Source organism: Balaenoptera ricei, chromosome 5, assembly GCF_028023285.1.
Source record: "Balaenoptera ricei isolate mBalRic1 chromosome 5, mBalRic1.hap2, whole genome shotgun sequence".
NCBI classification, from domain to species: Eukaryota; Metazoa; Chordata; class Mammalia; order Artiodactyla; family Balaenopteridae; genus Balaenoptera; species Balaenoptera ricei.
In genome coordinates this window covers 120,534,517-120,549,617 of record NC_082643.1, presented here as the reverse complement: position 1 = coordinate 120,549,617, position 15,101 = coordinate 120,534,517, and the positions used below count along the sequence as shown (strand labels likewise).

General features: G+C 35.5%; 1 protein-coding gene across 1 annotated transcript in view; it reads right to left on the bottom strand.

Moving 5' to 3' along the window:
* The window catches only part of LOC132366636 (bifunctional heparan sulfate N-deacetylase/N-sulfotransferase 3), a 145,265-nt gene that overhangs the window by 22,637 nt on the left and 107,527 nt on the right, over window positions 1-15,101 (bottom strand). Inside the window, exons 6-8 of the mRNA XM_059924233.1 lie at window positions 8,183-8,365; window positions 5,921-6,017; window positions 1,429-1,552 (exon numbers count right to left, since the gene is read on the bottom strand). Coding sequence (XP_059780216.1) covers window positions 1,429-1,552; window positions 5,921-6,017; window positions 8,183-8,365 — 404 coding nt within the window. The remainder of the gene's footprint in view (window positions 1-1,428; window positions 1,553-5,920; window positions 6,018-8,182; window positions 8,366-15,101) is intronic.

The window sequence follows — 15,101 nt, the reverse complement described above, 5'->3', positions numbered from 1 at the left end:
CTAGTTATCGCTAATAGATTGACATTTGCAGTTACCATTATTTGCTCTTTGTGTTAACTGCCTTTTATAAACACAATTTGTCAATCAAAAATGTTTACAGTTGGGGTATTTTAGTGAGTTATAATTAAAATCTTTAATTGTCTTTAGTCTTCTACTTATTTATGCCATCTCTTTGTAGGCTACTTAAGGGATTTTTAGTTTCTGTTATATAGTGCCTGTACACATTACTGTCTATGAACAGCTTTTTTTTTTAATTGAATATTTTCACAGATATTCTTAAGTCCCAGGGAATCCAAGTATTATTGCATTCCTCTCCATTTCCAAAGCAGTTTTTAATCACCCCCTTTAGTTCTGATGTGAACATCACTTTATTCTACTGTATACAAGCATGTATATTGATATTTGAGTCAGTGGGAAAATAGTGGCTGAAGTAGTTGATGGGTTTCTTGATTCTCACAGCTGTTATTTAACACTACTGCAATTAATTAATATCAAGCACTATACTGAAGAATTGGCAGGGAAATATATAACAATTAGAATATATGTAAATCCTAGTAGGTGCTCAACTTATACTCGATCCATTTCTTCAGCTTTCCATTTGGATGGCTCACAAGCAAAACTTGAGGGGGTTGATACATATAAAACAGAGATTATGCGATTTGACAACAGAAGTTAATATACACCTTTCTGCTAAACTACATGCAAAATGTTTATGTTCATGCTGTAGAGTTATTATAAGAATTTACTCTTTTATACCACTTTCTGCCCAGAATTTATATCTTAAAAGAAAGACTTCTAGATACATTTTATGATTAACATGTCTGTTTGCAACATTTATTCCTGCTACATCACATATTCTGTGTATATTGACATTTTAACTTTTAATTTTAATTTAACTCTTTTCCTTAGATGGTTGATATGGTTCTAATTTCAAAGGCCAAAAATTAAATTTTGTATATTGTTGATAGCTTTTTTATAGCTTTCATTACTCATAAAATGCATACACATTTCTAGTTCTATTTATTTACATTTGTACCAAAGTAAAAATTGAAAATTATATATGTGAACTGTAGCATCACTTAAATGCAAAGTGCATAAGAACAGAAAGTTATGAAAGTGTTTTCTTAAGAGTAGAGAGAAATGAAATTCCTGTGTATTAGGTATTTCTCTGACTTTTTATCTGTAATTACCATCACAGATAATTAATGCAAATTAAAATTACATGTAAGTCTCTTGAGGCGACAAGTCCCTTTGTAACCTGAGAAAAGTTTGTTATGAATAATTTTCGTGCTCCTTCAATCAGTTTCTAAGGCACGGAGGATGACTTTTATTTGTGGCTACAAACTTAAATGTTTATAATTATAAGCGCTAATTTTATACTGTGCACAGTACATATACTTTTAGATTTATACTAATAACCCATCTTACCAATCAATCCCCCTGTGGTAGTTATTTCTATTAAAGAACTGTACCTCCTCAAAGGTTTTTGGGCTGGGGGAGTTACTAAGGATGGAAGGATGCATAACCAGGAACAAATACAAAGCAGTGGTTCCTGAAAAGATAATAGAGGTTCAGAGATTAATTAAACAAAAACACAGTTTCCTACTATTAGCATTTCAAAGTCATTAATAAACTAAGTGTTTCAATGATCCAAACAGACACATATAAGTACTCCTTGAATTAAATTGAATAGATAACCAGCATCTTAAAAGAAGCAAATTCTAAAAAATGAGGACAGTGTGATGTGAGAAAAGGCCTGTTGCAGGAACTGGGAGAACTGGCTTTTGACCTCAGTTCAGTCACTGACTTGGTCTGTGTCTTTGGCTTTTAGCTTCTTTGTCTTGACTTATTAGTGGAAAATCTCCTGCCTTGATTATTTCCTAGGCTTTCCTGAGGACAAAAAGACATATTGTATCTGAAGATATTTTGATATTAATAAAGTACCATATAAATGAAAGCTATCATTATTTAATATATGTTACATTATCAGATTAATACTTGGGTTTCCCTATAAAGTTCTTCCCGAGGCCTATGAAAGCTTATTAATTTGAGACAGAATTTAAACTTTTTAACCAGTTTAAGTTTGAATGCACTTACATACCTATAAAAAGTAGTGCCAAAATTGTTTAAATTGCTAAATTTGAAAAAAAATTGGTGCCCTTTGTTAGTGACATGACAAAATTTGCATTTTTAGGAAGAGAATGGCACATCACAGGTACTCATATAGATTTGTTAAAATAACTGCCAACAGCAATATTCTCTAAAACAATGAATTGGAAGAGGCAGTGTTCCTAGATTATATCTGAGCCAAACAATGAATATTTTATCTACAATCACAGATAACCTACGATATACGAGGTAAAAATGTTCTTCACAAACTTGACTTAAAACAGTGCTTCTCAAACTTTAGCATGCATCAGATTCACCTGGAGGCTATTAAAACAGAGAGCTGGGCTCTATCCCAGAGTTTCTGATTTAGCACACTTTAAGAATCACTGACTTAGAAGAAATATGGGACAAAATCTAAAACTTATTGGGAAAAAAAATGTTCCATTACTTGAAATCCATAGTAAAGCTTTCTAGAGCATGATCTTTATTTATTTATTTATTTAATAAATTTATTTATTTTTAAATTTTTGGCTGCGTTGGGTCTTCGTTGCTGTGCCCAGGCTTTCTTTAGTTGCCGCGAGCGGGGGCTACTCTTCGTTGCAGTGCGCGGGATTCTCATCGTGGTGGCTTCTCTCTTGTTGCGGAGCACAGGCTCTAGGCGTGCGGGCTTCAGTAGTTGTGGCACGTGGGCTCTAGAGCGCAGGCTCAGTAGTTGTGGCGCACAGGCTTAGTTGCTCCGCGGCCTGTGGGATCTTCCCAGACCAGGGATTGAACCCGTGTTCTCTGCATTGGCAGGCGGATTCTTAACCACTGGGCCACCAGGGAAGTCCTAGAGCATGATCTTTAGAGTCCGATAACTTCTAGGATCAAGAGTTTTATTTCCAGCACTTACCAGCTGTGTGAACTTGAACAAAAATATCTAACCTGAGTCTTAGTTTTCTTATCTGTGTAGTGGGGAAGAAAATACTTAGCTATCAGGGCTCTATGAGGGTCAAGTGAGATAATCTAAGTGAAAGTACCTAAATAGCTCCATATCTAAATATTTGTAAGGTATTTTTAAAAATAATTTTATTGAGATAGAGTTCAGTAATGCATTTTTTAAAAATTGAAAAGAATATAGTATTTGTAAAGACAGAAAGAATAGCTATTACAATGCGAAAAAAGAAAATAGATTAATTCCATTCTCAGATCAACTGATAACATTCTTTTCTGAATTTTATTTTTAAGAATTGTATTAAATCATGTTATTTGCTTTTAATAGCATGATGAGCATTAATAAGACAAACAAAAAATGAATACGATCTAATCATTTGCATAGTCAGTAAAAGGCATACTGTAATTTATCAGTGGTCAAAAAATTAAGTTGTGGTGTTTGAATTCTATCTTTATCTACTCATATTCTTGGGTCTGAATAAACTGTCCTCTGTGTGTGTGTGTGTGTGTGTGTGTGTGTGTGTGTATCTCAACTGCATAATCATAGACACACATGTTCAAAAAAAGCTTCAGTTTTTATATTTTTGTTAGTTTCAACACTAAAAATATTTGCATATCCAGATGACTATACATCCGTGCAAAATTATTCAGAAAAATACTTTTGGCAAAACTAAAGATAAAAATGAAGCTAATTAATTTTTATGGAACTGATATAAGAAGATATGTTTGTCCATTTAAAAAATAATCTCATTGGGCTTCCCTGGTGGCGCAGTGGTTGAGAATCTGCCTGCCAATGCAGGGCACACGGGTTCGAGCCCTGGTCTGGGAGGATCCCACATGCCGCGGAGCAACTAGGCCCGTGAGCCACAACTACTGAGCCTGCGCGTCTGGAGCCTGTGCTCCGCAACAAGAGAGGCCGCGATAATGAGAGGCCCGCGCACCGCGATGAAGAGTGGCCCCCACTTGCCACAACTAGAGAAAGCCCTCGCACAGAAACGAAGACCCAACACAGCCATAAATAAATAAATAAAAATAAATAAAATAAACCCAAAGTTTAAAAAAAAAAATCTCATAAAATATCAATATATACAACAATATGGATGAATCTCAAAAGCAATATGCAAGTGAAAGAAGTCCAACACAAAAGATTACATATTTTATGATTCCATTTATGTGAAATTCTAGAAAAGGCAAAACTATAGTGGCGGAAAGTGGCTGTGGCTGAGGATTGGGGAGAAAAAGACATGGAGATCATGGAAAAGACTCTGACAAGTACAGGTTTCTGGTAACTGACTATACTGCTGAACTGAATGAATAAGCATTTTCAGAACTCTGATGGAAAACTGATGAATTCATAAAAGTGCTAACAAAAGATCAAGATGAAAAAAATATTAATTACATGGGACTGAGTGAACTGATGAGGATGATTATAATTTTTGTGACTTGCTGTTTGAATTAAAAAAAAAAAAATCCTACAAGGACTCAGAAGAAAAAGACATGGAGAAACTTTTTAGGGAGACAGAAGTGTTCTAAATCTCTTTAATGTTGTAGTGGTTATACCACTGTGTACAATTTCTAAAATTCATCAAACTGTGCATTTAAAATGGGTGAATTTTACTGTGTGTAAATTATACCTCTATAAAACTGGGAAAAAATTCAATTTCTATAAAAAGGAGATAAAAATCCCCTTCCAAAGGTAAATGTCATCTACAAATTGTAACATAAACATTTGGAAACCCAGATGAGTTAAAGATGACAAGTAATTCTGTCATCCAACTATGATATTAAAATGTCTACACATCTAGCACAACACAAGAGGAAGCATATCCTGCAGGGCTTTCTGAGGCAAACTTGATCTTCCAAGCTTCAGAGAGATGTGATTGTTAATGACAAAGCTATGTGATGACAGTGGGAGTTCGCTAAAGAGACTTTAAATGTCTTTCTAGTTGCTTCTTGACTTTAAACAGATAAGGACAAGTGAAATAAATAAGGATAAGAGAACTATTTGTCATATTTATTATTGTTTTCAGATTGATATTTGTAAATGGGACTAAGAGAAAACGAATAGGCTAAACTTACTGTGTGCATTACGTAGGATTCTCCCCAGTTATTTCTAGAGAAATGAGGAAAGGGAATGTATTCCCTTTAGGAAGGGTTGAAATGGCTGTTTTCGGTGAAGCTAGAAATGAAAAGCCCCAAATAATTTATCATGCAGGATACAGCTTGAATGTCCGGCATTTTAAAGCTTCCACCGGGCTTCATCTTAATACTGATTCTTACAGAGACAGGAAGTTTAAGGGAAAAAATTGCACACCAATTTAAGAAAAAGCGCCAAAGATTTCTCCTGGGTATGAATAAATATCTTTCTTAGCACAAAGTTTTGTTTACGTCTAGGAATTCTGCTTGTCAAACATCTTTTATAGACTTTTAGAAAATAGTCATTTCTGCAAGAAATAGTCTAGAAATAAACTATATCAGGAAGATGGCAGGAAGAGGCTAAATTTCCAGAAGAGTTAAAGGTACTTACATGTGTCCATCTTGACTTTTGATGAAATCCTGTCAGTCACTCTCCAAACATGTGATTAGTTTTGATTTTAGAAATGTTAATAATACCACTTTTCAATTAAGGTCTTTGGAAAAAACATAACTTTTGCCACCAAATTGACTGCTGGATATTCAAACTGTGTGACATCTATTTTCATCCTTTTTACTTTAAAAAACACATTATTGAGCTAAACAAAGATTACGTCGGAGAATAAAATGTTATTCATTCATCAGTATTTATAGGCAGTTTGAGAAGTCATTGTGACATGAATTCACTGTCTTCTCATCAGGATTTTTACACTGTTTGGTTAATTATAACATAAAAATTTCTCACCAGTTTTCTGGGGCCCTATTACCAAGAATTTTGGTAAGCGATCACAGGTTTTTTCTTTAGACCAAATGTCTCTGTGGCGTTTGTCATCACAAGGATTCTAAACAGGAGAAGAAAATAGAGTTGTATTTTTGTGGGTGCCCATTGTGTGCTAGAGTTTTTCAACTTCTGTCCTTGAAAAGATATCCCAGGAAACAAGGCTATGTGTCTCCTTCTTTTAGTGAAAGTCTTGAAGTGGCATCATGGAAGATTTCAAATAACTCCTTTCCATACTGAAGTCGAGTGTCTACTGAGGAGGTGAGGGAGAGGAGACATTTCCATTATGGGAAAACAGCCTCATAGCACTGCAGGTTTAATATTTTTTCTGCCATTGGCAGTTCTATGTCTTAATTGTGGGTGTGTGGTTTAAGTTTTAAAATAATGAGCTTGTTGGGCAGAGACTGTGCTTGCGCTAACCTAAAAGAAGATACACTCTCAGCATTCAATAAGTAACTGAAATTTAAGGTGTCAGACTTTTATTCTAAGTAACTTTGAGCTTTCCTGCTATGCTTCAAAGGGAGATAGATCGGGCTGTAATAATATTTAAAGAGACAGCAGATTGCTTTCAGCTGCCTTCAAAGGTCAGTAAATGTATGTCTAAAACTATAACTTTACAGACTGTGATACTAAAAAGCACTAAATTTCAGTGAAAGGGTAAAATGAGGGTGAATTACTACCTTAGGGAATCTGCTTTTGGTCTATGGTAGTTAAACCAAACCCACTGTGCAAGATGTATCTAGAACATCCTTAATTTTAACCTCTAAGTGCATATTACGTAAAGAATTAATGGCACCTTTTAATATTATTCAGGAATAGGCAAACAGGACAACACTCTATTCAATTACCACTATAGATACGTGCAGTTAAATAAACCTTCTGCTTATTTAGCATAAGCAACAGATTTTAAGATTAAAGTAAGGGTATTCTTTTTGGCTGTTGGTCTAGAAAAAAACGTGGTTTCACCTGAAATAATATGATTTCAGTTTAAAAATAAGGTGTTAAATTAGCAGGAAAGTTTCTTGTCTTTCCAGTGGCTAACACCTGGTGATGTTCTGTAGTGGTTAACATAAAAAGATGGGTGTTTTAAAATCTTAACTGCAAAATAATATGCAGTGATAATTTTATAACCACCAACATTAACCTACTAAAATGTGTAGTTACGTTTCTTCTTGGGGTTATCTGTTTGTGCCCAGGAGGTAATTAGCTCAAGTTCAGAGCTAAATGAATAGAATATAAGTGCAGAGCTTACTGTAACTTCAATCTGTGAAATTTACTGAATTCTGCTTCTGAAGATCATTATTATTATACCATCAGCTCTGTCAGTAACTCTCATTTAGAACATTGATTCAGAGCACAGTGGCCTGGAATTCTTTCCCACTCTGTCACATACCAGCTGTGTGACCTTGCTTAAGTGTCTCAGCCTTTCTGTGCCCCAGTTTCTTCATCTGTAAAATGGCGATAATAAATACCTACCTCAAAGGGTAGTTGTGAGGATTAAATGAATGAACATATGTAAAGAACCCAGTCAGACATGTAATAAGCACTATGTAGTTGTTTGCTAAAGATTATTGCTTTCCCCAGATCATGGTGTGGGGAATCTAAGCTCAAAGTATGTTTTTGCAATTCTAGACACATGAGAGTGTAAGCTTTGAAATCTGGGTCATGCCTGGAACAGTTTGAATATGCCATGTTTATGTGACATTCTCTCTTAAGAAGCTCAGTGATTTTGCCACTAAACACTTCCCTCATGTCCAAAGTAATTCCCGATAATACTTTTGAAAGCTGACTGTATTCTGCAGCTGCTGGTGTACCTCGTGGTTCAGAAGCAGATGTCAGTTCTGAACTCTTCTCACCTACCTCTGTAATGTCATTTAGTCATGAGAGGTGTTGTGCTCAAGGCTGACCAGCTGGCTACCTGTCTAACACACGCCTAAACCATCTTCTGCTCTTTCAGCCTATTGCAGTCTGCAAATTGATCCCTCACTCCTGATTCAAAACATTATATCCACTGAACCTCTCACTGAGCTTTCAGAATTCCATAGTTTCTAATGGGCACAGGAACAGAGGATATGGCCCACTATGAAGTTTCTCAAATCTACTAACACACAAAATGTACGTTATGTTTTCCCCAGGATGCCTTCACTTTTCAGATTTGGATTACCTCATAAAACTCCAAGATATGTTTGTGGGATTCATTAATAATACCAATCATTGACCCAGTCTTACCTGCCAGAGAGGGTCTTTTTGATCAGGAAAGAGCTCAAAATATTTATGAGCCAGCTGCACTGGAGGCAGAGTCTGAAGTCGCAAGTTGGTCCAGCTCTGCACGAAGTTGGCTAGATTGACAAATGTATATAATCCCAGTCGGTCATTCCCATAGTTAGACAAATGGGTCATGAAAATGCTGATCTGAAAAAGGCAAATGAACTTCAGTGTAAACACAAGTTATTTTAACCCTAGGGGACAGTGCAATCACAGCAATGCTAGTTTTTCTTAAGAAGTCTTTGCACAGGGTTTCAGTTCATGAAACGTTTTTGAATTTTGGACATATCTCAAATACTCTAACTATATCAATGCACTCTGGAGGATGTGTTATTAGCAAGACTTGGTGAGCATTTTTTTCCTAAGGTTTTAATGTATTTCATAACAAAAAATGAGTCCAACTGCCACAGACCCACGTTGGTGCAATTCGACTGATGCTGAATAACACATCCTAGATGTTCACACATAGTGGCTTCATGATATGTGAACTATTCATAATTTGAGGCAGCAGGAGGTTGAGATTTTGTAATTTCAATCAACTTAATCTGATTTGTAACATAGTATGTAGAATTAATGGATAGAAATAATCAATGAATTGTGATTATTAGCATTAACTGAATATCCTCTGATTTGTATTTATTAGAGGCCATAATGACAAAAGACTAGTGAATGAATTTTTACTAAAAGAACTATCAACTATTTTCCATCGATGACACTCTGAAACCCTTTTCCATATTTATTGAGTCTACTATTTCCAATGTTAAATACCTCCTTTAAGAAGAGTTTTCAGTGCTTGGCTAGATAAACTATTCCTATGGAAGCAGGTGTCCTAGATTGAATCCACGCATTGAAAAAAAAATTATAGCAAACATGGGGCTCTTTTTATAATAAAATAAATTTGAATTCTTTAGGTTTAATTAAATTGGTCAGGAATGTACAATGGGCATTTTTAAAGCTACTGTTTAAAGTGAATGCAAATAGCTTTTGTTGGTTAGTGTTGACAAATGGAAATAATTCTGCATGAGATTTTCAATGGCAATGAAAACCATTGTGGCATTTATGCTGCTATAAAGAGATCATAAAAGTAATTCATGGGATAATAGTATGCTCCTAAAATATATAACGTCATATGAATGAATAGTAATAATGGTTATTATAATCATCATAATAATGAATATAATAGGTTCATTCATTAAGAGACTGGCTGAGAGAAGTATTTAAGAAAACTTATTGAGGTTAAGTGGCAGAGATGAGAAAGTTTTGATATGAAGAATCAGAAAAAATATAATTACTTACAATTATGAGTAAAAGGAAACAGTAATATCCTATATTATATAGAACAAATCACAGACTTTAACATGAAAAGCTTCAAGTGTGATCAAGAATATTTAATCGTGTTTCTGTTCACTCTGTCTGAATATATTTTAAATCTTAGAACTTTCACAGACAAAATACTTTAAGGGTGATTTTAAATAGCTACCAGCAGACTGATACAGTCATGGAATTGATAAGTAAGACTTTTACCATTTGGGGTATTTGTGAAAAATGAGACTTTTAAAACCTAACTTTCTGGTTATTTTTTATAGTAGCTTCAATTGTTTGACCTTTCTCACCCCCTCCTTCGTTTCCTCCAAAATTTATCAAAACAGTAGTCTATTGAGAGATTTAAGAAAATCATACTTAAATGTGGAAGTTCTTTCCTGATAACCGTTCGAAGCAGTCTTTCATCATTTGTTTAATATGCTACATTTTTCAGTGTGGCCCAATAACAATGGCAAAATGATATTTCAAGTGCCTTTCTATTAAATTTTTTCATACAATGTAAAAAAAATATGTTAACCTAGTTAGCCACTAATTCAAATTTATCGCTTTATTTTTCTGAAACATTTATCAAAAAATCTGTGTCTATATTTCACTTTAATATCTGCATTGGACAGAAAATGAAAAACTTAGAGATACTGTTTGACTTTCTGATACTAATACATTTGACCTCCCTTTGAATTTACTTTTCAACCTTGGAAAGCATTTTATGCTGTGACATTTAAAGCAGAGTGCCACTTTTTTACTTGTATGAGTGTAGAAAGTAAAAAATGCTTCTCTCTCTGGTAAAAACAGAAGTGACCCAAAGTGAGTATGAGCTGGTTGATGACATTGCTTTTGCTGAGACTGAACCTGATTGGCAAGAATTAAGGTAATACTTATAAGGTGTTGAAATTAATCCTGTAGAAGAAAAGCTACTTAACCTCCGACCAGGGAAACTTTCCTAGGTTTTCAATTCTATTTTTGTATATCAACTTTAACATAATACAAAGTGTACCATAAGCCAAAGGACTGCTTCAAAGTGATGGTTTTGTAATGCACATCACCTCATGACACTTTTAGGCTTTGGACTCAAGCCTGGGATTTGTTTTGTGCTCCTAAAGAAATACAAGGCCATAAAAGGAATATATAATTGGTCAGGACATAAAACACTTCAATTTCTTTTTAAACTTTTATTGGGGGGTGAATCACAATAGTCTCTCTACACATGGAACATTGTACATATCTTTTGCTGAACATGTCACCTCTCCAAGTTTTCTTATTATTTTTGTTAGGAAGGTATGCACAGCAAGCAACAGCACAGGTGGGAACAGATATATAAGGAGAAGGTTTTGGTCAAAAATTAGCTTGCTTTCCAAATAGTATTTCTTCTTCTGTTCTGATCTGTGACAACTATAGTGTCACCTTACTTCTTGGCAGTTCCTCACCTGACAGCAATGTTTGCATGGAATAGAAAGAAACAAAGAAGCAGCTTGACAAGGTTGCCATTTCAGGGAAAGTAGATATTAGTTGTTTCCTAAAGAAGATGCCTTTATAATTTTAAGAGTGTTTCAGAACTAAGGGGTTTTGTTTTGTTTAAAAAAAAAAAGGATTGAATGTGTCAAAATAAGTTATCTTTACTATACATGCAGAATCCAATGAGAAGGAAAATGTCAAAAGAAGTTACAGTTGCATTTCTATAACAGTTTTTTGCTGTAAGCAAACCGCAAGCAATTCTCCTTGTTACGCAAAAGACTAATCAGCCGCTTAAAACTCAAATCATTGGAAACTGCCAAAGACATAAAGTTTATCTGATTAACGGCTGAAAAAAATTCTAGCCCGATAAACATAGATTTGTATAACAAGATACTTATCTATGATTTTTTTTCTATAAAAGGCAAATGGTAAATGCCAAATATCATATATACTGGCATTTATGAGAAAGGAAACAGATACGAGTTGTAAGAGTATGGCTAAGAGAAAGATGTGGGAAGCTTTATCTATACTTTCCAGCCTTTGATAAGTTCCAGGTATTGGAGATGGAAGAATCACTACCAAGAAGAATAAGGAGCAAAACATGGGTCCTGGTGCAAAAGCAGTTGACAATGCAGTAATTATTCTGTTTGTTTTGAGAAGGTCAGGGGGGAGGGGAGAGGAAGTTAGGGTGTAAAAAATGTATGTCACTTATAATATTTACTATAAGCTATGCCATTTATGACCATGCTGCTTAGTTAAAATCCACAAACATTTTTCTTATCCTATTTGCCAGATGCTCCGATTGGTTCTGGAGGGGTGCAATATAAATACGATGCTCATTCTTTTTAAGTCTTTTTTGTGAAAAAATTTAGAATTCAAAAGACACAAAAGAGTTTACAGTGAAAAAACTTTTTCCTCCTACCTCTGTCCTTTAGCCAACCAGTTTTGTTTTGTTTTGTTTTGTTTGGTATCCTTCCAGGTGACCAAAGGTTCAAAAGCCTTAGCATATATACAAATCACCTAGGAAGTTTATAAAAGTTCAGATCGCCAGGTCTTACACTCAGAGATTCTGATTTTCTAGGTCTGGAGGGTGGCCTGGTACCTGCATTTTAGAGAATCATCCCTAGTTGTCCAGATGCAGGTGCCATTGGAATATGATTTGAGGAAAACTGGCCAGACCCATTGTTTATTCCCATAGAAAAGATTTTGTTCACCAAAAGCCATCAGCTTTTCTGTAGTGATCCTTTTGAATACATTTTAAAAAAAGAACATGTCAAGTTTATGAATATTTTGATGTTCTAGGCTTAGAGCTAACCATGGCACAAAGAACAATTTGGTAAGTGCCCTTGGCTATGCCTTTGGAGGGCTTCTGCACTGCTGACATACGTGTGGAGACACGTAGAAGATTGCCAAAAAGAGAACTGGTCCGTATAGACATGCGCAATTGGTTCCTAAATCCCCTTCAATCCTGTGTTGTTGTTGTTTTTTTACCAAAGCAAAATTCTTCTCTGTTTCCTCATGTACATTTCAGATACATATTGTCTTATAACTTCTCTACTTAATAGGCTGCTTTTCATGTTCATTTTTACTTTATTTCATAGCATTTAAAATATTGTCTGGAAGAGGACAAGCATTCTGTAATTAACTTCTTTAGGGGAAAAAATAAGGCAAACAGTTTATTTTTATGGGGTAGTGATCGAACTGTGGAAGTTTTATTACCATGAAAAATATATGAGTTTCACCACTGTCAAGATGGTACTTCATTACATGAGTTTGTCTCTTTCTGGAAAATAAGCTAAAAATTCTGAGGAGAAGACTCTTCTAATGAGGCATTGGGCCTGAACCTCCAATTCTATAATTTCCCAGTTCAAGCCATCTAATAGTTCCTCACTGCTTTGTGAATTAAGTAGAATTCAGGATGTCATCCTAAATTACACCATGATCTCAGGTTACCTTTCCTGTCTTATCTGTGCTCCGGGTACCAGTCAGTTGCTTTGCTTACTGCTCCCCAGTGTTCCCTAGACTCACCTACCTCCACGCTTTGTTTATGCAGTTTCTTCTCTCTAGAATACACTGCCTCACTTTTCTAGTTCTGTCTGTCCTAGGTATCCACAGGGTCACATCTAGCTACCTTTTCGGATCTTTCTAGGCAAATGCAGTCTTTAAAAAATTTGAGCGCCAGAGCATTACAGTTTAGTCTTTCTGACATTTTCTTACTCTGACTTGTATTATGCTTTTAAAAAGTGCTTGTTTTATTTGTGTCTAGATTGTAAGTTCCTTGGGGGCTGTCATGGGGCCTTCTTCAACTTTATTCTCTGAGCTGCCTATGATACATAGTATGTGCCTTGAGTTGGCACCAATAATCTTGCTTAAAAAGTTGGGAAATCTAGGGTCAATTGTTTTTACAGTGCCATTCATTCTGGTAATCCTTCAGCACCATTCAAATTGTGAGCCTCCTCAATGATTTATTCTTGTCTCTTAACAACTTTGTCCCCGTTTGCTCTACTCTTTCCGCGGAACTCTGCCCTCCCAGTCTCCATTTATTTTTTTTTTACCACCCATTTCCTTCTGTTTCCTGTGAAACTTCCTTCCTTTGTAAATAAACGATATCTTTAGGACTTTAACTTTGACCTGCATGGTGGTTAAGAAAGTGGGCTCTGCCACATACTGAATTAACAAGTTATTTAAACTCTCAGTACTTTAATTTACTTAATTAAAAGGAAAAAAAGGGGTAGAATAATAGTAACTACCTCACACGGTTGTTCTGATGATTAAATGTAATCAAACAAAACATTTAAAGCACTGCTTGACACACAGTAATTGCTTAATAAATATTGCTTTTGTTGTTATATTACTATGGTTTTGCAGGAACATCATTTCTCATTTATAGCTTCCTTCCAGCAGCTCATCAACCTTATCTATACCTCTAGTCTCTTAATCCCTTCATTTTTTTCTGCATCTGTCAATGTTCATCTGATCACTTCCTCCACTAGGCAAGCTAGGGTCAATAATTTGAACTTCTCTCTCGCTATCACCCTCAGATTCCCAACCTTCTTTTTGCTTTCAATGCTCTGCAGGTCTGAGACTTTGGATTAATTTTCCATTCAATTTCTTCACAGCCACATATGAACTTTTCAGCACAGCTAGAGAAAAAAATATACAACGGGAGCTATTCAGGTCACGTAAGCACAGGGTCCCCAATTTCAGTGGAATTCTCCATACTACTGGCTATTCTTTTTATTCATTCTTTATCTCCTTGCTCTTCAGTTTCCTTCAGCAGCTATTTCAAACTCTCATTCTTCTCTGAGGCCTTTTGCTCAGTCTCCACTCTCCCTAATCTCCCTAGTTTGTCCCCATGATTAATGGGGAGTAACGGTCATGAGGCAGGAACTCTTTCAACTTCCTACCCCTCTCTTTCCTACCCCTCTCTTTCTACCCCTATCTCCATAGATATTTGTCTTCTAAAAATTCCTCCTGACACCTTCAGTGTCAGGCAGAGGTGTTCCATTTTGTTTTCAAGACTAATATATCTCCAAGTGCTTTTTATCCCATCTACTTTCAACTCCCAAGAGATCTCATTCTATCACTTATTCCTGTGTTTTCCTCTATTTTTAATCCTCTCTACTGGTCCTTCCCTAATGCCTGAAAACATGCTTGAGTCTCTCTCATCTTAGGCTCTCGAGTTTTTTTCTTTTCTAGACACTGTCCTTCCCAGCCAAGGTCTTCAAAGGAGCAGCATATATGTGCTGTCTTTACTCCTCATTTCCATTCACTTTTCAGTCCTTTGTAATCTGGCTTTTGTTCCCACCATTCCATTGAAAATGCCTCGTCAAAGGGGAGCAACTACAAATATAACATCTGCGATCTTAAAAATCATTGTGTAACTCATACATTAAACACTTCAGATTCATGGGATATAATCATTAAAGTAACCCATCGCTTTTTTTGCACCGTCCCTTTAACGTTTATTCAGTGTGGGCGGTTTTCCCCTTATCCCTGGATGAAGGCTAGGGAAGGCAGCATGGCCTCCCTAGTTTCTTCAGTGAACAGAGCGCTCTCATGCAGCTTTAAGTTGCTAACACAGTCTTGATTTAGTAGTTTAAATCTC